This window comes from Blennius ocellaris, assembly GCF_963422515.1.
Source record: "Blennius ocellaris genome assembly, chromosome: 22".
Taxonomy (NCBI): domain Eukaryota; kingdom Metazoa; phylum Chordata; class Actinopteri; order Blenniiformes; family Blenniidae; genus Blennius; species Blennius ocellaris.
Window position 1 is genome coordinate 1,286,697 of NC_137671.1, and position 24,046 is coordinate 1,310,742.

The following is a 24,046-nucleotide window of genomic DNA, read 5'->3' on the forward strand; positions in this document are numbered from 1 at the left end:
ATTAGATTGACTCTCTGTCCATTCTCCTCTTCTTTATCCACGTAGAGAAAAATCCACAGGACGACTCGTAAAGTTTAACAGTTGACTTCTCAAAGAAAACAAGCAAAAGGGTGGTGCAGAAAAAAACGTCCAAAGGTGTTCCAAGTTACATAAGTTGTCCGTTAAATTCGATCAGTATCATTCATCCAAGAAAAAAAAAAAAGGGAAAGGAGAGAGAGGGGGGTCAAAATCACTTCAGTTGAGGGGCCACATCAACCTAATCTGACCTCTGGAGGCAGATCAAGTCAAACGTATCATTAAACTGCGAATATGGACAAAGATCAAAGTCTTTCCTTCCTTTGATCCTTTTGTAACTGCAAGAATTTACCATTTGTCTATTCTGAAATATACATATTAAAGGAAATCAGATATTATATTTGCAAAAATACCCCCAAAAAACCAATATCTGGATCTGGATAATCGTATTTTTATTCGGGATTAAAATAAATTTGTCATTGTCTGGACATTTTTTTGGAGTTTATGTGTCTAAAGTATCACTTCACATAAATTGGACTCGTTGTTTTATTGTGAAAGGTGTTGCGTTACGTGACCTCCGCAGATTAATTAATGTCGGGGGTCAAATTCTGACCAAAGGGCGGTTTTGAATGTCATTTTTGCCAATTTAGTGTTTTTAGATCAGCCTCTGTCAGTTTTCATATTTATACTTTATACTGCAAGGATTTGCCAGTCTATTCTGAAATATACACATTAAAGTTAAGCAGATATTATTATACTTGCAACAAACAAAAAAACCCTCAGTCACCTTTATCTGGATATCGTATTTTTATTCAGGATTAAAACAATTTGTCATCATCTGGAAATTGTTTTGAGTTTACGTGTCTAAAATTGGACTCATTGTTTTATTGTGAAAGGCATTGCGTCATGTGACTTCCACAGATGCATTAATAGATTCTGACCAAGGGCGGTTTTAAGTGTCATTTTTGACAATCTGGTGTTTTTAGATCAGCCTCTGCCAGTTTTCATATTTATACTTTAAAAAAAATAAAAATTTTAATCACATGGCGGCCGGATTAGAGCCTCTGGTGGCCCGGTTCTGGCCCCTGGGCCACATGTTTGACATCCAAGGGTTAAAAGCCGAAGCCCTCCTCGCGCCGGGGCCACGCCCACCCGCCCGGTCACGTGACTTGCTGGCAACTGTTGGCGGAAGTCCGCGGCGAGTCGGTGCGTGCGTGCGTGCGTGCGCGCTCCGGTATGTATATTTAAATAATCTTCTTTAGCTCGCATTAATCTCAGTATGAACCTCAGGCTCCCTCCGGGGACGAGCAGCGCGTGACTCTTGTCTTTTACTTTTACTGTTCGTGCGCGTGAAATGCGCGCGACCCGACTTCTGACGGAAGCGTCTCTTCTCCTGCGTTCTAAACTTAGATTGCTATTAATCGTCATTATTATCATCAGTGTTGCTCTAATCGTGACGTGTACAATGTGTGTACGTCGCGTTTTCTTGAATCTTAAAGCGAGAAAAAGACTTAATAAGTAAAATCCTTTATTTTGGGGCAAGTCAAAGGAAGTCGCGACAACTTTTCTCGTTTAAATGAACGATTTGAGTGTTGAAAGTATAAAATATGGGATTTATTTGCCCAATAAGTTTGAACTTTCTCTCTTTTTTAACGTGCAGTGTGTGTTTGCTCTAAACTGAAACGCAAGGCTGCGTTTTTCTCACTTTTACGCAGTAAATCGGTGTGTTTTCAGCCATACCGGCATTTAAACTTGTTCCAAATTGGAGCAGCTGCTTCTTTTAGTTGCTATATTTAATAAGGAACGATGATATTGTTGTTTGGGTAAACCTCATCCAGCCCAATAGACGCAACAAACTTTTGGTTATTCTGGTTGGTGTTGCCAGATTGGCTGGGTTTCCGCTTTTTTTCCTTTTTTGAGGGGGAAACTTGGATTTTCTTTTTTAATTTCTGCACTTTTCACAATATTCCTACCAAATCCACAGACGACAACAACAAAATAGTTGCCATCGTGCAGCAAAAATGGAAAACTTGTCCGACAGTCATTGTTGAGAAATTTCGTCAGGATGCACCGATACCAGGAACCGGTCCGATACTGCAACAGGGGATTAATGGGATTATGGGATGTAATCTGCCCGCAACTTCAGCAGCACGAAGACGAACGAGAGGGAAAGATGTGCCTCGCACACAACTCTTATCTGACTCATGCATTCTTTAGGTTTATATATATAATTTTGCATTAATTTGCAAAATATCTATTTTTTTTTACATTTAAAAGAAATTAAACCTTTTTTAAGCAATTTTTTTTTATAATTTGCAAAATATCTATTTTTTTACATTTAAATAAAATTAAGCCTTTTTTAAGCAATTTTTTTTAAATGTGCAAAATAAAAAAATGTTTTTACATTTAAATAAAATTAAGACTTTTTAAGCCATTTAAAAAAAAAATTATTTGCAAAATATTTATTTTTTTTACATTTAAATATAATTAATCCTTTTTAAGCAATTTTTTTTTTTTATAATTTGCAAAAATATAACTTTTTATATAAATAACCGACGTGACATTCAGGCTTGTTTGTTGTTGTTTTCTTTTCACAGTTGCCGTCTTGATAGCGACCCGTCATGGAGCCGTTGTGATGTTTTCATCTCTTCCGTGGACTTAAATCTTCACTTCTAAGCCGCTGGACTTCTTCACGTTCACGATTGATGCCTGGAAGTCTTTTTTGTCTGAATGTTTCCTTTCTAAAAGAACTTCTTCAAAGGTAAGACGCTCTGCGGGTTCGTCTCCAGTACTCTGTTGAACTGCTTCTTCTTCTGCACCAACTGTGGAGAAACAACATATTTTAGTCAAACTTGGGAGTATTGGTCATTCCAAAAAATGTCACATTTGAATAAAGTTTAAAACAAAAAGAGTCAAGCAATTCTCTCTCATTCTAAAATATGTTTTTAGGTCACAGTCCAGAAACGTCCAGAAACACGTTTGTAAACTATCGTTGTACAAGGAATCATTCGAGTTTGGACCAAAACATCATACAAGTGAATATCTGAACTAAAATGGGATAATTTCTCTTGAATTTTTTGCATCAACTAGAAAAATAAGTTAAGTTTTCAATTTTACTTTTTTCTATCACTGTGTTTTTCCTGCGTCTATATTTTTAATGATTTTATCTCTGCTGTAGTTTTTTTCTGTTTGTAGTGCTGTAGGGCACCTTGTGACTCAAGTTCCTGTGTAAATAAGGTTGTTTTCTGTTCTATTAGTTCAAAAATTTGAATACGTTTGGAAAAAAAGGTAAAGTAATTCTCTCTCGCAGAAATTTATTTTTCGAATATGTCCAGTCCAGAAACGTCCAGAAACACTTTTGTAAACTATCGTTGTACAAGGAATCATTCTAGTTTGGAGCAAAACATCATACAAGTGAATATTTGAAGTAAAACGGTACAAAAACTCGTTGACTGTGACGTAGAAAGGTGTGAAAGGAGATTTCTGCAAATGTTTGCCTCATTGTCTCCAGACTTTAAGAACATTGCAGAACGTTGCTCTTGATTAGAAAAGGCTCAAATAAGTCAAACATTGACCTTTCTCTTTGTTTGTGTCTTTCAGCGCAGCAGCAGTGGAAGTAATCAGAGTACTGCTCTGTACCCAGAGACCACCTATCATGGAGGTCAGGCCTCGTCCAAACCTCGGCGCTTTTTCTCTCCCGAAATATGTCCAAGTCTTCCTGCTCTTGACCGTTTGTGTTGTGATCTTCATGGTTTTCTGCACGGACGTTATGGCGGTGAGTTTTCTTCAGTGATTAAAAACAAGGAGGGTGAGGAGGGAGAGAGAGTCCTCAATGGCGTGTACGTTTGTGTGGGGCGACGACGCCTCCCTCCATAGAACAGTGATGGAACTGCTTCAGCAACATGCCAACCAACGTCTCATGGAAAAGCTAATATGAAAGTATCAGAGTGAAGCACAGCTGGCGCCTCGCCAACATCTAGAGCTAAACTCACAAAGCACTCGGCGTGTCGTCTCAGTGAGCAGAACGTTCTGGTCAAATGGCAAAGTTGGCTGTGTTTCAACAGTACAGCTGGAAAAGCGAGACGTTTCGAGACCTCCGGCTCCTCCACCAAGCAAAATCGCAGCTCCTGCTCACCGCAGGGTGAACACTTCTTCTGCACGTGTGCAAGTCGGCCGACAAGTGTATTGCTGCGTTGCGGAAGTTTTCGTACATTGCCATGTAACCGTTGACATCGTTATCAAAAAAAATTGCTGCGTAAACATGTAACTCTTCTCAAATGAAAACACAAAAACATTTGACATGTAAATGGAGCCTCAGTCTATTAAGTTCATAAATGTATATCTTTTTACAAGTTGTTTTTTTTTTTTTTTGCATTGTAGCACAGTTGTCGAGAAACTCTGTGATGATATTTTGTACATTTATGTGTTGGAACCTGATGTTCTTTCAAAAAATACCAAAAAGTTCTAATAATAGTCCAGAATGTTTGCCTTCTTGTGTTTTTCTTTTACGGTTCTTCATTTGCGTCAAACGTTTATCAGCTTTCTATCGTTTGCAGAATAAATCCAAGCCCGTCCTCAAGATCCCAGACGACGTCACCGGCCAACGCAGCTTCTGCACCTTTCGACAAATTTCTCCCGAAGAGGCGCTCGAGGAAAAAGCCATACTTGAGTCCATCGCTTGGCCGAAATCTCCGTCCCTGCCACCTTATTATTCCTTGAAGATCACGAGTCATCCGGCCTGCAGCAGTTTCACCATTCTGCCAAGAAGAGGAGGAGGAAAGTGGCACATTGGGGATCAGCTTGAGGTCATGATCCAAATACACGACTACCTCTGCCGCCCCAAGAAGTATGGTGGGGACGTTTTACTGGCTCGCCTTCACACTCCTGCTCTGGAGGCCGGTGTGGCAGGACACGTGGTGGATCACCTCAATGGCTCCTACTCTGCTGTGTTCACCCTCCTCTGGGAAGGACGTGCAGAGGTCCAGGTAATTCTGACGTAACCATCGATGTTGTTTTCTCTTTTAGCATCGTGGCCTCACTTGTACCAAGGCTGGTCATTGAACACATGTAAAGCCCAGCAGTTGCCACGTTTCCTGAGTGTCTTTGAAGGAGTCAGTTTGGGGGTTCCTTGGTTTGCAGATAGCATGCTAGTGCTAATCTGGTTGCTAGCACTTGCTACCACTATGTGAAGAAGAAGAAGTAGCTGGAGAGGTCCTTGCAAATGAATGGATCCTTAAGATGTGACATATAAAGTCATATTCAGACAAAGCAGATAGATTGTTAGACAACTACACATTGGAAGAGCTGCCTATATTGATAAAGACATGACAGGGGAAAACGCCGTTAATACATCTTTCAATATTTTGCGGTTGTACAGAGGACCTCATGGTGAAAACTTTGAACGTCTTCCCCCGTCCTGCCAGGTGACTCTGGTTCACTCCAGCGAGGCAGTTAAAGTTCTGCGCAGGTTGACCGTCCAGCAACCCGATCGGATAAACTTCAAGAGCGTCTTCCGCTCCGGCTCCAAAACCGAGTCCACCACCTGCAACGTCTGCCTGCGACCGAGCCGGACGCCGCTGTGCAACTTCACGGACGTCCGCACCGGAGAACCGTGGTTCTGCCGCAAGCCGCAGAATCTCGGCTGCGAGTCCAGGATCGATCATTCCAAAGGAGAATTCACGCAAAACCTCCGGCTTCACGAAGAGAGGCTCTTTGTGAGGTGAGGATTATCGGTGTATTTAAGTGAAACGAAGGTGCAGCCGGTCGGGCCGCGGCGTCACCGCTGGTCATTTTTACTCCCGAGTCAATAAGGCCCCGCAGGTAGCGATTTTTGCCCTCGCGGTATCGTTTGTCACGATTCCTGTGTGTTTTCCTACAGCGACGTCAACATGAAGGTTCCCATCCTGACTTCCGGACCGTCTGATGTCTTTGTGACGTCGAACACACGAGGTAAAATCCAGAATTTGATCCCCACAACTTGATAAAAGGAGTGCAATACCATACAGTTCTGTTTGGACCCTCTGTTTCCCAGATGAACCCAATTCGATGTTGAGCAGCGTGAGGTGGACACCTTCTGGTTTTTACTACCGAGGCGCGTGGCGATCCCTCAGTGGAACCGCGGTTCAGGACTTCAGCCCCGAGCAGATGACTCGGTGTCTGAAAGGCAAGCAGGTCCACTTGTATGGAGACTCCACCATCCGGCAGTGGTTTGAATACCTGAATGACACGCTACCAGGTGAGAATCTGGCCTCGTTGACACGACGACATCTCAAGTGACAACACATCATTTTAGGGTTTCAATTTCAGGAAAGTTTTTCCTTTACTTGCAACTTCGTCAAAACTATGTAGTGCGGAGAACAATACACTAAAAACATTAGCAACGGGACATTCGTTTTGACAGAGGACCAAGTAGGCTTGCCGCTTCGAGTGACACGATGGAGGCGGCCATTTTGATTATTGTCAAGCTACTTGCACACGGTAGCAAGGGAAGTATTTACTTATGGCCACGGTGTGCAGCAGCAGCGTTTCCACCAACTTGCATGGAGACGGAACCCGATTGGTTTCAGAAAGTTGCGTCCCCCCCCCCCCCCCCATTTACACGGCAGATTTGGAAAAGCGCAACAAAACAGGGCCTTTAGGCCATTTTGAGTTGTTTTTTAATCAGCCCCTCTTTGTTTTGATGTCAGATATCAGGAAGTTTGACCTGCACACCAAGAAACAGACCGGACCCTTCATGGCCCTGGATCACACCAACAACATCATGGTGACGTTCCGCTGCCATGGCCCTCCTATCCGCTTTGGTAGCTTCATGGCTAGCGAACTGCGTTACATCGCCAATGAGCTGGAAGGTCTTGCCGGAGGCAGGGACACCGTCATCGTCATCGGCATATGGTCGCACTTCAGCACTTTCCCCATGGAGGTCTACATCCGACGGGTGATGAGCATCCGCGGGGCGGTCGTACGGCTGCTGGCCAGAGCCCCAGAGACTCTGGTCGTCATCCGGACCGCTAACGTCAAAGCTCTGTCGCTCTACGAGACGCTGACCAACAGCGACTGGTACTCGATGCAGCGTGACAAGGCGCTCAGAGCCGTGTTCAGAGGTGTGGACGTCCGACTGGTGGACGCCTGGGAGATGACGGTCGCCCACCACCTGCCTCACAACCTCCACCCAGAACCCCCCATCATTAAAAACATGATCAACGTGCTTTTATCATATACATGTCCAGGGCAAGGCAGCTGAATGCACACAGGTTTTAATAGTATTAACCAATTACACTTGTATTTGTATTGTCGTTTTTTTAAAAGGGAGGGTTGGGGATTAGGGACCTCTCACGGTTTCATGCAACTCATAACGACTTGCCTTTATTGCACAACGCTAATGGTTTGAAACGGAGATTTCAGGGATCGTGGCTGCAGACGTTCAGTTCAGCGGCGTAGCCATAAAATAACGTCCAAACGTGTTTAACATAAAGACGATCCCTCTTTCATAACTCCGTGGGAACTCAGACGTTCCAGTTCTTCTTTCCAAACCGACGCTGACGTTTGAATGAATTTCTAGGCGAACGTAAACGGTATTACCAGATATGAAGTGTATTTATTCCTCTTTTTAAACGCGCTGCGATGGGGGAAGCGTCGTCTGTTCTCCGGTAGAAACGGAAGTTTTGTCTTTGACGCGGTCGGTCACACATGTAGAAAAACGCACAATCTTGCGTCGTCGGCGGGGGATTCATGTTTGTACGTTTGACGACACCACTGCACGTCGATGTTGGACAATCGTTCTCCAAGTCGAGAATAAGACAAAGATGCACTTGACAAAGGAATATAAAGATCAAAGGACATCTTCCGTCGCTGTTGCACTTTTGAATTATGTCGTTTCGAACCATCCTACGTGTTTTTTTTGTCGATCCGGTTATAAACTGAGACGATTGATGAAAGTGCCTCATCGGCTACGAAGCCAAAATCCTGCATCACGGAGCTTTTAAGCATCTTTCACTGTTCTGATCCCCCGAAAAGACGTACGAAGGGGCCGTGATGGATAGAAATATTTGTGTAGAATAACTGCTGATGTCAGCGTTGATCAAATGACCAAAGATGAGAAGTGAATCTCTACTCAATGTACATTTTTAACAGTTTTATGTTTACAGAAGTACGGTTGTGCTGGATTACAGGAGTTTTTGTCAAATGTGTGTTTGCACTCTTCTCCGTGTGTGTTTTCGTCCGCCAGCCTTTCAGACTTGAAGTGTGTTGTTGTTGTTGTTGTTGTTGTTATTCCACAAAGCGGTCTGAGGAAAGAGAGACTGAAGGTTCATTGTTCGGACTAAACGCTGCTCCAGAGAGGAAAGTGGCGCTTTTGTAATGGGAGGATTGGCGTCACTGTGTTGTTCTTTTGTGTGTCGATCAATGTGACACTAAAACACGAGCCACTCCGAAAAACAAACAACAAATCTGGCAAAATATTATTTATTTGATGCATCTGTAAGTCATTCGTTGCGTTTTTTTTGTTTGTTTGTTTTTTGACCTGTGACGGTTTTCATCGTTCTTGTTTCATGGTACCGGAACAATAGACGAGTCCGTGCAATATTGTTGATTGTTGTTTGTTTGTTTGTTGTTTGTTGCTTTACACACAGTCCCAACTTTTCTGGGATTAAAGGGAAGTCTTTCATTCTGTGAAATTCAATCATGTCACGTTTTTTTAAACTTGGAAAATTATGACACAGTAAAAGTATTTTTTCCATAAAAAATTAGCGACTCTACATTATTTGTCTATTTTATATATATATATATAAAGCAACGTTTTAAATGAGTCTATTTGTGATTCTGTGCTTTTGTTCTGCTGAAAATGACAAGAGTGGATCATTACTTATTGGTATGTCCTGTTGCGTCACCTGGTGGCCACCTGCGGTATTGCACTTGGATGTTTTAAGTCTTAAAAAACAATATTTATTCCTTGATTTTTATTTATTTTTTGATAATTTTTTACATTATTTTCATTAACAAATGAACAAATAATGTCCAACCCAGGTAGACATATATGAAAATAGTTATAAATCAAAGATTTAAAAAAAAGATAGAATAAAATGAAAATATAATTGTGGGATTACAAAAACAGACTTAGCAGCAAAATAAAAAAAAAGAATTGCGTAAATATGGACTTCAACCTCGATTGAGACTTTTGTCGTTTCACTTTATTAGATTTTTATATCTTGATGCCCTTCGTTTGAGCTGTGGTTGTTTTTTAAAGAGCTGCATCAATAAAGTTAAGTTTGAGTTGATATAAACTTTTAAAATTAGGTTTTTTTCTGCATAGTTGCAGTTATGTACTCATGTTATTTATTATGAAACACTAACCTGAATGTCGTGCGGTTTCCTTTCACATTATTAGAAATCGAAATGAAAGAAGTCGCTAAAAAAGAATTTAGCGGGAATAGTTTGTTTTTTTCCAACGTTCAGGAAAACAAGAATCATTTGCCATTCCACTTCTCGATTTTTGACTTTAATGCAGTGAAGACGGACTGAAAGTCTCCCCTCACACCGACTTGACCATCATCCTGCTGGCCTTGGCCGAGTAGGGGAACTGGTCCTTCCAGGTCATCCAGTGGACGCCGGAGCTCCAGCCGATGTGGTCGCCGCCTTGGTGGTAGTCCCCGTTCAGCTCGGCGGAGCCGCACCGGCTGAACCACCAGCCGCCGCCGCTGCCACTCTCTACGGCGCAGTGCAGCACGGCGATGTCGCCGAAGATGCAAGGGTCGCAGCCGTCGTTGTCTCGGTCCTTGGTGCTGAAGCCGAGGCCGTTCTGGTCGATTCCAGGGTAGGCGCCGCGGATGGCGTCGCCTGGGGGAAGAAAGTTTAGGATCTAACTCTCTGGTCAAAGTTGAGGATCTAACTCTCTGGTCAAATTTGAGGATCTAACTCTCTGGTCAAATTTGAGGATCTAACTCTCTGGTCAAAGTTGAGGATCTAACTCTCTGGTCAAAGTTGAGGATCTAACTCTCTGGTCAAAGTTGAGGATCTAACTCTCTGGTCAAAGTTGAGGATCTAACTCTGGTCAAAGTTGAGGATCTAACTCTCTGGTCAAAGTTGAGGATCTAACTCTCTGGTCAAAGTTGAGGATCTAACTCTCTGGTCAAATTTGAGGATCTAACTCTCTGGTCAAAGTTGAGGATCTAACTCTCTGGTCAAAATTTAGGATCTAACTCTCTGGTCAAAATTTAGGATCTAACTCTCTGGTCAAAGTTGAGGATCTAACTCTCTGGTCAAAGTTGAGGATCTAACTCTCTGGTCAAAGTTGAGGATCTAACTCTCTGGTCAAAGTTGAGGATCTAACTCTCTGGTCAAAGTTGAGGATCTAACTCTCTGGTCAAAGTTGAGGATCTAACTCTCTGGTCAAAGTTGAGGATCTAACTCTGGTCAAAGTTGAGGATCTAACTCTGGTCAAAGTTGAGGATCTAACTCTCTGGTCAAAGTTGAGGATCTAACTCTCTGGTCAAGCCGTCATGACGAGACCAGCTGGTTCTGGAGTCCAGGTTTAAGAGGGACCGCTACCTGCAGTTCCTCGGTACGTCCCCACTTGGAGCCTATAGTTGGACTGTTCGCCCCCCAGGTAGAAGTTTTTGTACTCGGCGTACACGGATCCTCCTTCGTGGTCCCACAGGTCCACCCTCAGGTTGGTCGTCCTGTCCCGGGTCAGCCAGTGCATCTTCTCCAAACCGAGCCAGTGGTCAACTGGAGTAACCAACAAAAAGCACAGAGATTTGACGGCGCCTTCCTTCCTTCCGTTCTTTCACCTGGAGAACACGAGGTGGCGGCTGTCGGAAACCGTATGACTCAAACACTTACAGACTCATTTTCAGACATTAACAATACTAATGTCACATGGGGTCAGGGTTAGGGTTTGGGTTAGGGGTTAGGTTGAGATTTGGGGTCAGGGGTCAGGGTTAGGGGTTAGGTTGAGGTTTGGGGTTATGTTGAGGGTTAGGGTCAGGGGTTAGGTGCTAGGGTTTGGGGCTAGGGTCAGGGCTAGGTTGAGGTTTGGGGTCAGGGTTTGAGTTTGGGGTTAGGTTGAGGCTAGGGGTTAGGGTTAGGGGTCAGGGTTAGGATTTGGGGCTAGGTTGAGGTTTGGGGTTAGGGTTTGGGGTTAGGTTGAGGTTTGGGGTTCGGGTTAGGATTTGGGGCTAGGTTGAGGTTTGGGGTCAGGGTCAGGGTTTGGGGTTAGGTTGAGGTTAGGGGTTAGGGTTTGGGGTTAGGTTGAGGTTTGGGGTCAGGGTTAGGGTTTGGGGTTAGGTTGAGGTTAGGGGTCAGGGTCAGGGTTTGGGGTTAGGTTGAGGTTTGGGGTCAGGGTTAGGGTTTGGGGTTAGGTTGAGGTTTGGGGTTGGGGTTCACTTACACGCCTTGTGGCCAAAACCCGCTCTGTATGCAGCCCAGTCCCTATCGAAGGAAAGTGAAGCTCCGGTGCGTCGTTGAATCACCGTCCAGCCGCCGTCGGACCTCATCTCACAGTAAACCTGAGCACAAAGTCCACGGAGGGAAAGGCTTTCGCTATTTCAACCCAAACTCTACTTGTGTTTTCAAAATGTCTGTTTTCATTTAATTGCCAGTTTTTTTCCCCGCAGTTGTCTCTTTGACATAAACATGTAAAGAAACTAGAAAATAATGAAGTGATGAAGCTTCAACAGCTCAAAAAGAAAATACACGACACCTTGAAGGGAACTTCGTTCAGATCAGGCTGGATCATGTACATGCCGCTGCGGGACTCCGGCAGGAGCTTCTTAATCTCGGTGCAATCTGCCGCTGATGTTTGGGAGGAAGAAAACCACAGTTATATTCCGAAGACGTCAGACGTTTAGCAGCTTCCAATAGAGACGATAAGGACAGGAGACGAACCAGGAGGCGCGTCGTCCTGCTGGTCCAACAAGGAGAAACAAAAGCAAGTTTTAGGGTGAAGTTCTACTGAGTTTAAAAGACGGCGGAACGACCGCGGGGTTCAGCTCGTTTCACCTGCGGTTGTGCCGTGGCGCCGGAGAGAAGAGCCGCCATCAGTCCGCAGAGTCCGAGCGCCGTCTTCATCCTGAGACGAGAGGAGACGCAGAGACGCACAGCGATGGCTCAGGAAGGACTGGAGTCCGTCCTCGCTCCGCCTCGGAATATATAGCGGCGCTGCAGCCGGTGTTATTTACTGAATGTCGCTCTTCTGGCTGCAGGTTTCTGCACAAACAACATTCCAATGTCCACAAACGTTTCTGCTGGACGGAGCGGACAGGTCAAACAACACGACAACAACTCTGCCACAGAGAGGACAATGTGTACCTGAAATCATCAGTACTCGGTAAAAAGTATCACTTAAAGTACCAGAATTAGTGGTAAAACGTCAAATAAATGACTAATAAAGGTTAAAGCATCAATAAACTGCCAGAACAAACACAAATGTATCAATAAAGTAACATTTATAGTGGAAACGTATGCATAAACAGTAAAAGTAAGAAAGTATCAATAAAAGTACCAGTATTAGTGATAAACTATCAAAAAAAAATACCAATAAAAGTTAAAGTATCAATAAACTTGCATTTATAGAGGAAACATATGAATGAAGTAACAGCAAAAGTGGAAAAAAGTGTCAATAAAGTAACATTTGTAGTGGAAATGTATGAATAAAGTAACATTTATAGAGGAAATGTATGAATAAAGTAACATTTATAGAGGAAATGTATGAATAAAGTAACAGTAAAAGTGGAAAAAAGTATCAATAAAGTCACATTTATAGTGGAAACGTATGAATGAAGTGAAGTAAAAGTGGAAAAAAGTGTCAATAAAGTAACATTTGTAGTGGAAATGTATGAATAAAGTAGCATTTATAGAGGAAATGTATGAATAAAGTAACAGTAAAAGTGGAAAAAAGTATCAATAAAGTCACATTTATAGAGGAAACGTATGAATAAACAGTAAAAGTAAGAAAAGTATCAATAAAAGTACCAGTATTAGTGATAAACTATCAAAAAAAAATACCAATAAAAGTTAAAGTATCAATAAACTTGCATTTATAGAGGAAACGTATGAATAAAGTAGCAGTAAAAGTAAGAAAGTATCAATAAAAGTTCTAGTATTACTGGTAAACTACCAAAAGAAAATTCAAGTATCAAACTTCCATAACAAATACAAATGTATGAATAAAGTAGCATTTATAGAGGAAATGTATGAATAAAGTGACATTTATAGAGGAAACGTATGAATAAAGTAACAGTAAAAGTGGAAAAAAGTGTCAATAAAGTAACATTTATAGAGGAAACGTATGAATAAAGTAACATTTATAGAGGAAACGTATGAATAAAGTAACATTTATAGTGGAAACGTATGAATAAAGTGACAGTAAAAGTGGAAAAAAGTGTCAATAAAGTAACATTTATAGAGGAAACGTATGAATAAAGTGACATTTATAGAGGAAACGTATGAATAAAGTGACATTTATAGAGGAAACGTATGAATAAAGTGACATTTATAGAGGAAACGTATGAATAAAGTGACATTTATAGAGGAAATGTATGAATAAAGTAACAGTAAAAGTGGAAAAAAGTCCCAGTTAAAACGTTAGTGTCAACTAATTACTACAAATGTCAGAAAACGATCAAGCAGTGAAAGTTAAACAGTGATAATCCCTGAGTTCTATAAAGCGCTGATAGAACTTCACCCTCTGATTGAAATCTTCACCAGAGGACCTAATAGAGGACTGGAATCCCCCTGCAGTGAAGGAGTCGCTCTGCTCTGTCGGGCCCAAATGCAAAAATGCCGCTTGTCCAGCAAGACCATGTCTTTGTTTTCTTTCTTTCTTTCAGGATTTCACTTAAAAGCAAAGCGAGAATGTCGCGATGCGATGAGGGAGATTAGCAGCACAGAGTTTCACGAGGTTCTTTGTCTGCCTCGGTTTCTACGTCTCATGTTTCCTGAAACCTGCTGCAGGAAAAGTGCAAAAATGATAAAGAAAACGTTAAACCTTATAAAAGAAAAGTAGCAAATCGGGTCGTTTGTTTTTGCCGGTTGCAGGAAACGTCAGACCGATCAGTTTGTCCTCGCCGTGTGAGATTAACCATCCGGATTAGATGAGATTAAACCGTATGGAGTCAGAATAAAACAATGATAAAGTGTGTCTTTATACGTATATGTGTTTATATAGATAACGTTTGACACGACGACTTGATGTCCACCAAATGTTCCAATGTCAACAAACTGTCCAGCGATTAGATTGCTCCAGTGTCTCACATGTCGCAGCTCCATTTGGCTCCTACATTTTGTGGAAGTTTTGAAATCCTCGCGTTTCAATGTTTCTCTGCCGCGATAAAGGTTGTGGAATTTCTCTTATTTTATTCTTTCTTTTTTCCCTTTTTTCTTTAAAAAAAGGAATTTCTCTTATTATTTATTTTATTTTTCTTTCTTTTGAAAAAAATAAGAGAAATTCCTCTTATTTTATTTTTATTTTTTCTCTTTTTAAATTTTTTTTGTTCATTTTTTCTTTCTTTTTTCCATTTTTTCCTTTTTCTTTTGGAAAAAAAAAGGAATTTCTCTTATTTTTTTCTCTTTTTTCATTTAAAACAAATTAAAAGAAGCAATTTCTCTTATTACTTTTTCTTTCTTTTTCCCTTTTTTCTTTAGAAAAAAGGAATTTCTCTTGTTATTTATTACATTTTTCTTTCTTTTGAAAAAAAAAAAAGGAATTTCTCTTATTTTATTTTTTCTCTTTTTTATTTATTTTTGTTCATTTTTTCTTTCTTTTTTCCATTTTTTCCCTTTTTTCTTTTGGAAAAAAAGGAATTTCTCTTATTGTTTTCTCTTTCTTCATTTAAAAAAATTAAAAGAACCAATTTCTCTTATTACTTTTTCATTTTTCTTTCTTTTTCCCTTTTTTCTGTAGAAAAAAAGGAATTTCTCTTATTATTTATTTTATTCTTCTTTCTTTTGAAAAAAAGGAATTTCTCTTATTTTATTTTATTTTAATTTTTTTCTCTTTTTTCTTTCTTTTTTCCCTTTTTGTTTTGGAAAAAAAGGGATTTCTCTTATTATTTTTTCTCTTTTTTCATTTAAAAAAAAGCAATTTATCTTTTTTTTTTCTTTCTTTTTTCCATTTAAAAAAAAAACAGGAATGTCTGTTATGTGCAGAGACGCTTGAGGCTGAATGAGTTTTAAACTCGTTAATCCCACACGAGTTGAGCTCAGTCCTTTTTCCAAACCTCGTTTTAGTTTGAAACATTTTCGACTGTTTTTTGTTGCATCCTTACATGCATGTTGTCGACCTTGTTGCATAAACTGTTCCCTTTAATACTTCTGGTGGAAATGTCTTTTATCCTGCATTAACTCTGTTTTTTTATTGTTAAATTACCTCTGGATCGACTTTAAAACAGATTCACTCACATTATTTCACAATTACACACTTAAAACACACCTAATACATATAGTATGTAATATGTAATGTGGGGAATTGTGAAAAAAGACATGCTAAACAGTGAATCTACTTGACAATAGACGGAGAGGTACCTGGGACATGCTGGAATAAAGAATGTTGTTTTTATTACTTTTCTGAAACGTGCTTGTGATGGGTGTGATTTAATTGTGTAATTGTGAATAAACGCAAAAGTGAATCTACTCTAAAATAGACCAAGAATTTACCAGAGGGCACGTAGAGCAATAATATTTAGAAGAACAAGACACTAGTAATAATGTGTTGCATGTATTTCAACGAGTGACCATAACAACAACAAACTGAGATACTTGAACGCACCATGACTTCCCCCCGTCTGCTTTACCGTAATAGACAATGTAGACGCGCAAACTGTATCAAAACAAACGGCGTCACAAACCGATCACAAACTTTAAATTGTTGACAGGACGAGACACAGCTGAGGTCCAACTGGTCCTGAGAAGAAGCCCGGGGTTGGTCCTGGTTGAGGTTCGGTCTGTGATTATTTATTGATCATTTAAAAGATTGCAGTGCCGCATTATCCGAAGTCTCACAATAATCCACCTCGGCACAGGAATCCAGAGCTGACTCCCTCGAACGACGAGTCTTGTACGTTTTCTATAAACACGTGTTGTTGTTTTTACTTTAAAGTAGCGGAAAAAACAAATTACAACAGATATACGCTCTCCCGTCGCTCACCTGACCGCTTTACCGGCGCTTCACTTCCGCCTTACAACGACTGGAGCTCCATCTAGTGGGTAAACACGAGAACTGCACATATAACGGAACCAAATAAAGCATTGATAAACATGTATTATAAAATGTGTGTATAATATATAATGGCCCCAACAGCAATACGGTTAGGGTGAGTTTCATTAAAATTGGCTTTATGGCTGAGATTGTAGCAATTTCTAGTACTAATTGGGGGTTTTTTTCCGTGGAAATATAAACATTCTCGACTGCGCCACAACAAAGAAAAACTTCAAAAAGGAAATTGATAGAATATTGTGGCTCTATTTTACCCCCTGAAATTCGGATGTAGTTTTTTCATGGCGTAGCTTCAGTGGGATGTTTTGGGTCTTTTTTTTTTAACAACTGAATAGTAGAAGGAAAGACAAGTCACAGAATTCGATATTCAGTTATATACATCTTAAATACTACCATAACAAAACAAAACACCTCAATTATGGAAGCTCTGCCTTGTGACAGTTAAAAAAGAAACGTTTTAATCTTTATGTCTGGTTGGCTTTCAATTCTTTCTTTTTTTTTAATAAACTTTCTGAAAATCCGCGTTCAGATATCAATTTTTACAAAATTTGAGAGAAACAAAAAAAACAAAACAAAAACAAACCATCAATGAAAATAAAATTACAAGAGGAACACCTGACCAAATTGTAAAAATGATCAAAAGCAGATAAATAAGTCAAACAAACAAGCGGGTTGTAATAAATTGTATATTCAAGGTTTTTTTTCCCGCTTGGCCCTCTGCGGTCGACACTCCTATATCCGTGCGCCTTTGAACGCAGCAGAATGACGCGTCGCTCTACGCGTGCGCAGTGGACTCAAAGCAGGAAACCGGCGCGAAGCAGCCGGCATGGAGTGATTGTTTACTTTCCTTCCGCCCGGTTTGAGCTTCTAACGCGGGTGTAAGCCGCGCCAGCGTCCGGACGCCTCTTCCGGAAGAGGGATCCGGGGCTGAAATTGAACTTTCTCGCCGCAGGTGATCTAGTTTGGAGAGGGAAGGATGCCTTTACTGACGCTGAGAGGAGTGACGGTGGATTTCCCGTTTCCTCCGTACGACTGTCAGAGAGAATACATGGACAAAGTCCTCGAGTGTCTGCAGGAGGTAGGAACGGTCCAAATACCACTTTGTCTCATTTCACAGTCATGAAACACTCTCAACTCCTCAATAAATACCTTTTATTTAAGGTTCTGATAAAGAGGGGTAGTGATCATGCGTTGTTTCTGTATATTTAATTTAATGTATTTGTTTATTTGAGCAGTAAACATTCTGCTCAGAAGCAAGAAGCTTCTGATCTCCATCCCCAAACTCAGAGCAACAAAATGTAGATTTCACACTAGAATAGAAAGAACAAAACATCAACAAAAAAGAACTTGTTAAATTTCAAGCGACTAAATCGACACGGACCAAACTTACAACACACACACACACACATATATAAGTTGATCCTACTTCTTCAATGCATTTCTTCTTCTCTGTATGTGTAAAATCTTTTGTTTGTATTTATATTTGACCAGGTTGATGTTTGGGCGTCGTTTCAACTCGTCTCCAATTTGTTCCACAATTGTTCACCATGAACTGTCGGGATAAAGCTTTTCAGGGTTCGACTGTTTCTGAGTCCTAAAGTTTAATTTATCACGTATCACGATCTGGAACCTTCTCTGTGTTCGTCTTGGTAACAATCTGTAACTTGCTTTATAGAACATCTGTACTGCTTGGAACTCAATGATGTCACAAAGCTTCGTGATCTTTTGATCTTAAAAATAACAAGTTTGTGTGGCCCAGAAAAAAAAAAGTGTTCCTTGGCTGAAAAATGTTGAAAGCCTCTGGCGTGCAGAAGGTGAACGGCGTCCTGGAGAGTCCCACGGGGACGGGCAAGACCCTCTGCCTGCTGTGCGCCGCCCTGGCCTGGAGGCAGCGCTTCAAGGACACCATCTCCGCCCGCAAGGTCGCCGAGCGGCTGGGCGGCGAGGAGATGTTCCCCGGCGCCGGCCTGTCGTCGTGGGGGACGGCGGCGACGGACGGCGACACGCCCAGTAGGTTTCGTCGGTCAAGACGGCCGTTGATTTTTATAAAAAGAAGTGTTTTAACGCAAACTCACCGGTTCTCCTCGTCCTCCAGCGTACTACAACGACGTGCCCAAGATCATATACGCCTCCAGGACGCACTCGCAGCTCGCTCAGGTCATCGGCGAGCTGAAGAGCACCTCCTACAGGTGACGGGGGGAATATGTCAAATGTGTAAAAAAAATTATAACTATAATAAATAATATGTAAAAAATTATAGTTAAAAAATTATAACAATAATAAAAAAATATGTAAAATATGTATAAAAAATAATAACAATAATAAAAAATATGTTAAAAAAATAAAATAAATAATAAAAATATGTAAAAAAAAATATCTAAAAAATTATAACAATAATAAAAAATATGTAAAATATGTTTAAAAAAAGTATAATTATAATAAAAAAATATGTTGAAAAATAACAACAATGTAAAATATATTAAAAAATAATAACAATAATAAAAAAATATGTAAATAATAATAATAATAAAAATATGTAAAATATGTTAAAAATAAATAACAATAATTAAAAAATATGTAAAAAAAATAAGTAATATAAGTTTTATCATGATAATATACGTTTTTTCATGATAATACAAGTTTTTTTCATGATATGTTTTTTTCATGATAATATAAGTTTTATCATGATCATATGTTGTTTCATGATAATATAAGTTTTTTCATGATAATACAAGTTTTTTCATGATAATATAAGTTTTATCATGATAATATATTTTTTCATGATAATATAAGTTTTACCATGATATGTTTTTTCATGATATAAGTTTTATCATGAGTTTTATCATGATCATATAAGTTTTATCATGATCATATGTTTTTTCATGATAATATAAGTTTTTTCATGATAATATACGTTTTTTCATGATAATATAAATTTTATCGCGATAATATAAAGTTTTTTCGATAATAATATGAGTTTCATCATGTGTGTGTTCAGCCCCAAGGTGTGTGTGTTGGGCTCCAGAGAGCAGCTGTGCATCAACCCGGAGGTCATGCGTCAGGAGAGCAACCACGTGAAGGTGGGCGCCGTCGTCATGGCGACCAGGTTGTAGGTTGTCTACGTTGTCCTTCCTGATGAGCGTGTGGTTGCTTCAGGTCCACATGTGCAGGGCGAAGGTGTCCAGCCGCTCCTGCTCCTTCTACAACAACGTCGACGGTAAACGTCTCCATGCACACGGTTTTCAATGTTTAGAAATCAACGTGAAGGCTGCAGGGGAAAACACGTTTTTTTTTTTTAAATGTTATATAAATGTGTCTTTTGTTGTGGTAGAGAAAAGCACCGACCGAGACCTGAACTCTCACATCCTGGACGTGGAGGACCTGGTGAAGTTTGGCGTCAAGCAGAGGTGTGTGTGTGTGTGTGTGTGTGTGTGTGTGTGTGTGTGTGTGTGTGTGTGTGTGTGTGTGTGTTGTGTGTGTGTGTGTGTGTGTGTGTGTGTGTGTGTGTGTGTGTGTGTGTGTGTGTGTGTGTGTGTGTGTGTCCTCCTGACCGGTGTGTCCCTGCAGGGTCTGTCCCTACTTCCTGTCTCGTTCCCTCAAACAACAAGCCGACGTGATCTTCATGCCGTACAACTACCTGCTGGACCCCAAAGTCAGTCACTGCTTCTACTTCTACTACTTCTACTTCTACTGCTTCGACTTCTATTTCTACTTCTACTGCTTCTACTTCTACTACTTCTATTTCTTCTTCTTCTTCTTCTTCTTCTACTACTTATATTTCTTCTTCTACTACTTCTATTTCTTCTTCTACTACTTCTATTTCTTCTTCTACTACTTCTATTTCTTCTTCTTCTTCTTCTACTAATTCTATTTCTTCTTCTTCTTCTACTAATTCTATTTCTTCTTCTTCTTCTTCTTCTACTACTTCTATTTCTTCTTCTTCTTCTACTAATTCTATTTCTTCTTCTTCTTCTTCTTCTACTACTTCTATTTCTTCTTCTTCTTCTACTTCTATTTCTTCTTCTACTACTTTTATTTCTTCTTCTTCTTCTTCTACTACTTCTATTTCTTCTTCTTCTTCTTCTACTACTTCTATTTCTTCTTCTTCTTCTACTACTTCTATTTCTTCTTCTTCTACTACTTCTATTTCTTCTTCTTCTTCTACTTCTATTTCTTCTTCTTCTACTTCTATTTCTTCTTCTTCTTCTTCTACTACTTCTATTTCTTCTTCTTATTCTACTACTTCTATTTCTTCTTATTCTACTACTTCTACTACTACTTCTATTTCTTCTTCTTCTTCTTCTTCTACTACTTCTATTTCTTCTTCTTCTACTACTTCTACTACTAATTCTATTTCTTCTTCTTCTTCTTCTTCTACTACTTCTATTTCTTCTTCTTCTTCTACTACTTCTATTTCTTCTTCTTCTTCTACTAATTCTATTTCTTCTTCTTCTTCTTCTTCTACTACTTCTATTTCTTCTTCTTCTTCTACTTCTATTTCTTCTTCTACTACTTTTATTTCTTCTTCTTCTTCTTCTACTACTTCTATTTCTTCTTCTTCTTCTTCTACTACTTCTATTTCTTCTTCTTCTTCTACTACTTCTATTTCTTCTTCTTCTACTACTTCTATTTCTTCTTCTTCTTCTACTTCTATTTCTTCTTCTTCTACTTCTATTTCTTCTTCTTCTTCTTCTACTACTTCTATTTCTTCTTCTTATTCTACTACTTCTATTTCTTCTTCTTCTACTACTTCTACTACTACTTCTATTTCTTCTTCTTCTTCTACTTCTATTTCTTCTTCTACTACTTCTATTTCTTCTTCTTCTTCTTCTACTACTTCTATTTCTACTACTTCTAGTTCTTCTTCTTCTATTTCTTCTTCTACTACTTCTATTTCTACTACTTCTATTTCTTCTTCTACTACTTCTTCTTCTACTACTTCTTCTTCTACTACTTTTCTACTTGTTTCTTCTACTACTATTTCTACTACTCCTTCTACTGCTTCTATTTCTACTACTTCTATTTCTTCTTCTTCTACTACTTCTATTTCTACTACTTCTATTTCTTCTTCTACTACTTCATTTTTACTATTTCTTCTTCTACTACTTCTATTTCTTCTTCTACTACTTCTTCTTCTACTACTTCTTCTTCTACTACTTTTGTTTCTTCTTCTACTACTATTTCTACTACTCCTTCTACTGCTTCTATTTCTACTACTTCTATTTCTTCTTCTTCTACTACTTCTATTTCTACTACTTCTATTTCTTCTTCTACTACTTCATTTTTACTATTTCTTCTTCTACTACTTCTATTTCTTCTTCTACTACTTCTTCTTCTACTACTTCTTCTTCTACTACTTTTGTTTCTTCTTCTACTACTATTTCTACTACTCCTTCTACTGCTTCTATTTCTACTACTTCTATTTCTTCTTCTTCTACTACTTCTATTTCTACTACTTCTATTTCTTCTTCTACTACTTCATTTTTACTATTTCTTCTTCTACTACTTCTATTTCTTCTTCTACTACTTCTTCTTCTACTACTTCTTCTTCTACTACTTTTGTTTCTTCTTCTACTACTATTTCTACTACTCCTTCTACTGCTTCTATTTCTACTATTTCTACTACTCCTTCTACTACTTCTTCTTCTACTACTTCTTCTTCTACTACTTTTGTTTCTTCTTCTACTACTATTTCTACTACTCCTTCTACTGCTTCTATTTCTACTACTTCTATTTCTTCTTCTTCTACTACTTCTAGTTCTTGTTCTTCTTCTCCTACTTCTTGTTCTTCTTCTTGTTCTTCTAATTCTACTTCTTCTACTTCTTCTTCTTCTCCTACTTCTAGTTCTTGTTCTTCTTCTCCTACTTCTTGTTCTTCTAATTCTACTTCTTCTACTTCTACTTCTTCTTCTTCTACTTTTTTTATAATTCTTTTTCATTTAGTTTTCTAAACTGTATGGTTGTTCAGTGAATTGTTTTGCTTTCTGAATGTTCTCTGCAAATGGTGATTCAATATCTTCTTCTTCTTCTCATTGTTTTTCTTCTCCTTCGTTCTTCTTCATTGTGTTTTCCCAGAGCCGCCGGGCCACAACATCGAGCTGAGCGGCGCCGTGGTGATCTTCGACGAAGCTCACAACGTGGTGAGGGTGGACGACCATCCAACACTGACTCAGCAGGAGACGATACGTCTGCGTTATTAATAATAATTATTATAGTAATAATAACAATTATGTCCCGTTTGGTCATGAGGAAACTGTTCTGCTGATATTGGAAAAGGTTTTGACTAAAGTAGAGCTGCTTGATTATGGGGAAAATCATAATTAGGATTATTTACAGGGTTATGTCTTTGGATTTGGAACAGCATTTATTGAACATGTTTAAAAAATAAAAGTCTCTCCTGTTAAATATATAAAAATATCTTGTAATGTAGTAGTAAAAAAATAAAGTGTTGTACTGCACTCAAGCTCTTATAACTAATAAGTAAATAAATAAGATACAAGAGAGAGGGAGGGGGAGGGAGAGAGAGAGAGGGAGGGACAGAGAGACAGGGAGAGAGAGGGGAAGAGAGGGAGGGACAGAGAGACAGGGAGAGAGAGAGGGGGAGAGAGAGAGGGAGGGACAGAGAGAGAGGGGGGAGAGGGAGGGAGGGACAGAGAGACAGGGAGAGAGAGAGGGAGCGAGAGAGAGAGAGAGAGGGAGGGAGGGAGGGACAGAGAGGAGAGGGGGAGAGAGAGAGAGGGAGGGAGCGAGAGAGAGAGAGGGAGGGAGGGACAGGAGAGAGGGAAGGAGAGAGAGAGAGGGAGGGGGGGAGAGAGAGAGAGAGAGAGGGAGGGAGGGGGAGAGAGGAGGGAGGGAGGGACAGGGAGAGAGAGAGAGGGAGGGGGGGAGAGAGAGAGAGAGGTGTGGGTTCATGGAGCCGGAATCATTCAAATTCCATTAATTGAGCAGCCCGGGACTCAAAACAAGTGGCTCTAAACCAGAACCCTGGGGAACCCCCATGAAAGGTGGTTTTACCGTAATAAAATGTGGTTTTTACTAAAAAACAAAAACAAACGAGAGAGAGAGAAACAAAGATGGAGGGATACATTCATAGTGACGTTGCCGCCGCGCCCGCAGGAGAAGACGTGCGAGGAGGCCACGTCGTTCGACCTGGCGCCCTACGACGTGGCGTCGGCCATCGCCGTGGTGGACCGGCTGCTGGCGGAGCAGGCCGAGGAGGCGGGCCGCGGCGACGCCGCCATCTCGCACGACTTCAACGTGGAATCCTTCGCCTCAGGTCGGAGCGCCGCCGTCTTCGAAACGAGCGCGACGAGACGCCGTTTCCCCCATTCGGCCTTTGATGTCTTTGTCGCTCTCGTTGCAGGTCTGAAAATGGACATATTGGCCATCGCTAAAGTCAAGCGTGAGTGCGTTTTTGTTTGGTTTTTTCCCTTTGATCTTAAAAGCGACGCTCGGTGTTTGATCTGTGTTTGCGTCTGGGTGGGCAGAGATCCTGCTGGACCTGGAGGCCGCCATCGACTCCTACGAAGTCCAGAGTGACAAAGGAATCACGAAGCCGGGGATGTAAGTGACGCAACGAGTCCTCAAAGTCTTTTTATCGTGATTCCCACCGTTTAGCAGCGTCTGATTCTCTCGCTCGTTTGAGTTGGAGTCGTTGTTTTTGTTTTGTTTTTTTTAAAGCAAATTTGCACGTTTTTATTCTGTTTTCTGTGCTTCAACGAGAATAAAAGTTAAATAAATAAAAGTCGCTCGTTGCTCACGGGTTTTTTTATCAACACCTTTTTACAGGTTTTAAAATAATTTTTCATATTATAATATTAATTT

At 40.1% G+C, this 24,046-nt stretch overlaps 3 protein-coding genes across 7 annotated transcripts in view; 2 read left to right on the forward strand and 1 right to left on the reverse strand.

The window, feature by feature from the left end:
* Positions 1-2,731: 2,731 nt before the first annotated feature.
* LOC308146628 (NXPE family member 3-like) lies at positions 2,732-7,255 on the forward strand (the record flags this gene model as incomplete). The annotated part of the gene is made up of 7 exons (XM_080518531.1): positions 2,732-2,776; positions 3,616-3,790; positions 4,572-5,000; positions 5,439-5,734; positions 5,894-5,964; positions 6,047-6,250; positions 6,702-7,255. Exons 2-7 carry the CDS (start codon positions 3,671-3,673, stop codon positions 7,253-7,255), a joined length of 1,674 nt encoding a protein of 557 aa, XP_080374657.1. The 5' UTR covers positions 2,732-2,776; positions 3,616-3,670.
* A 157-nt stretch (positions 7,256-7,412) lies between these two features.
* On the reverse strand, positions 7,413-16,192 carry LOC308146791 (fibrinogen-like protein 1). 5 transcript variants are annotated; one of them, XM_080518714.1, is made up of 7 exons: positions 16,154-16,192; positions 12,010-12,216; positions 11,896-11,914; positions 11,711-11,802; positions 11,399-11,516; positions 10,558-10,737; positions 7,413-9,846 (listed from the first exon to the last, which is right to left on the reverse strand). In XM_080518714.1, the coding sequence occupies exons 2-7, from the start codon at positions 12,076-12,078 to the stop codon at positions 9,542-9,544; spliced, it is 783 nt and encodes a 260-aa protein (XP_080374840.1). In that variant the 5' UTR covers positions 12,079-12,216; positions 16,154-16,192; the 3' UTR covers positions 7,413-9,541. The 5 variants fall into 5 exon arrangements, with proteins under 5 accessions (XP_080374840.1, XP_080374841.1, XP_080374839.1 ...); XM_080518715.1 differs by lacking the exon at positions 16,154-16,192 and adding an exon at positions 15,866-16,143; XM_080518713.1 differs by lacking the exon at positions 16,154-16,192 and adding an exon at positions 15,855-16,143.
* Positions 16,193-17,170: 978 nt separating this feature from the next.
* Positions 17,171-24,046, forward strand: part of rtel1 (regulator of telomere elongation helicase 1) — a 20,609-nt gene continuing 13,733 nt past the window's right edge. The window contains 13 exon segments of the mRNA XM_080518532.1: positions 17,171-17,300; positions 18,034-18,232; positions 18,318-18,411; positions 19,221-19,302; positions 19,379-19,439; positions 19,554-19,629; positions 19,790-19,874; positions 22,298-22,304; positions 22,307-22,362; positions 23,339-23,498; positions 23,586-23,624; positions 23,710-23,785; positions 23,868-23,875. Of these exon segments, the coding sequence (XP_080374658.1) occupies positions 17,199-17,300; positions 18,034-18,232; positions 18,318-18,411; positions 19,221-19,302; positions 19,379-19,439; positions 19,554-19,629; positions 19,790-19,874; positions 22,298-22,304; positions 22,307-22,362; positions 23,339-23,498; positions 23,586-23,624; positions 23,710-23,785; positions 23,868-23,875 (1,045 nt within the window). The 5' untranslated portion in view covers positions 17,171-17,198.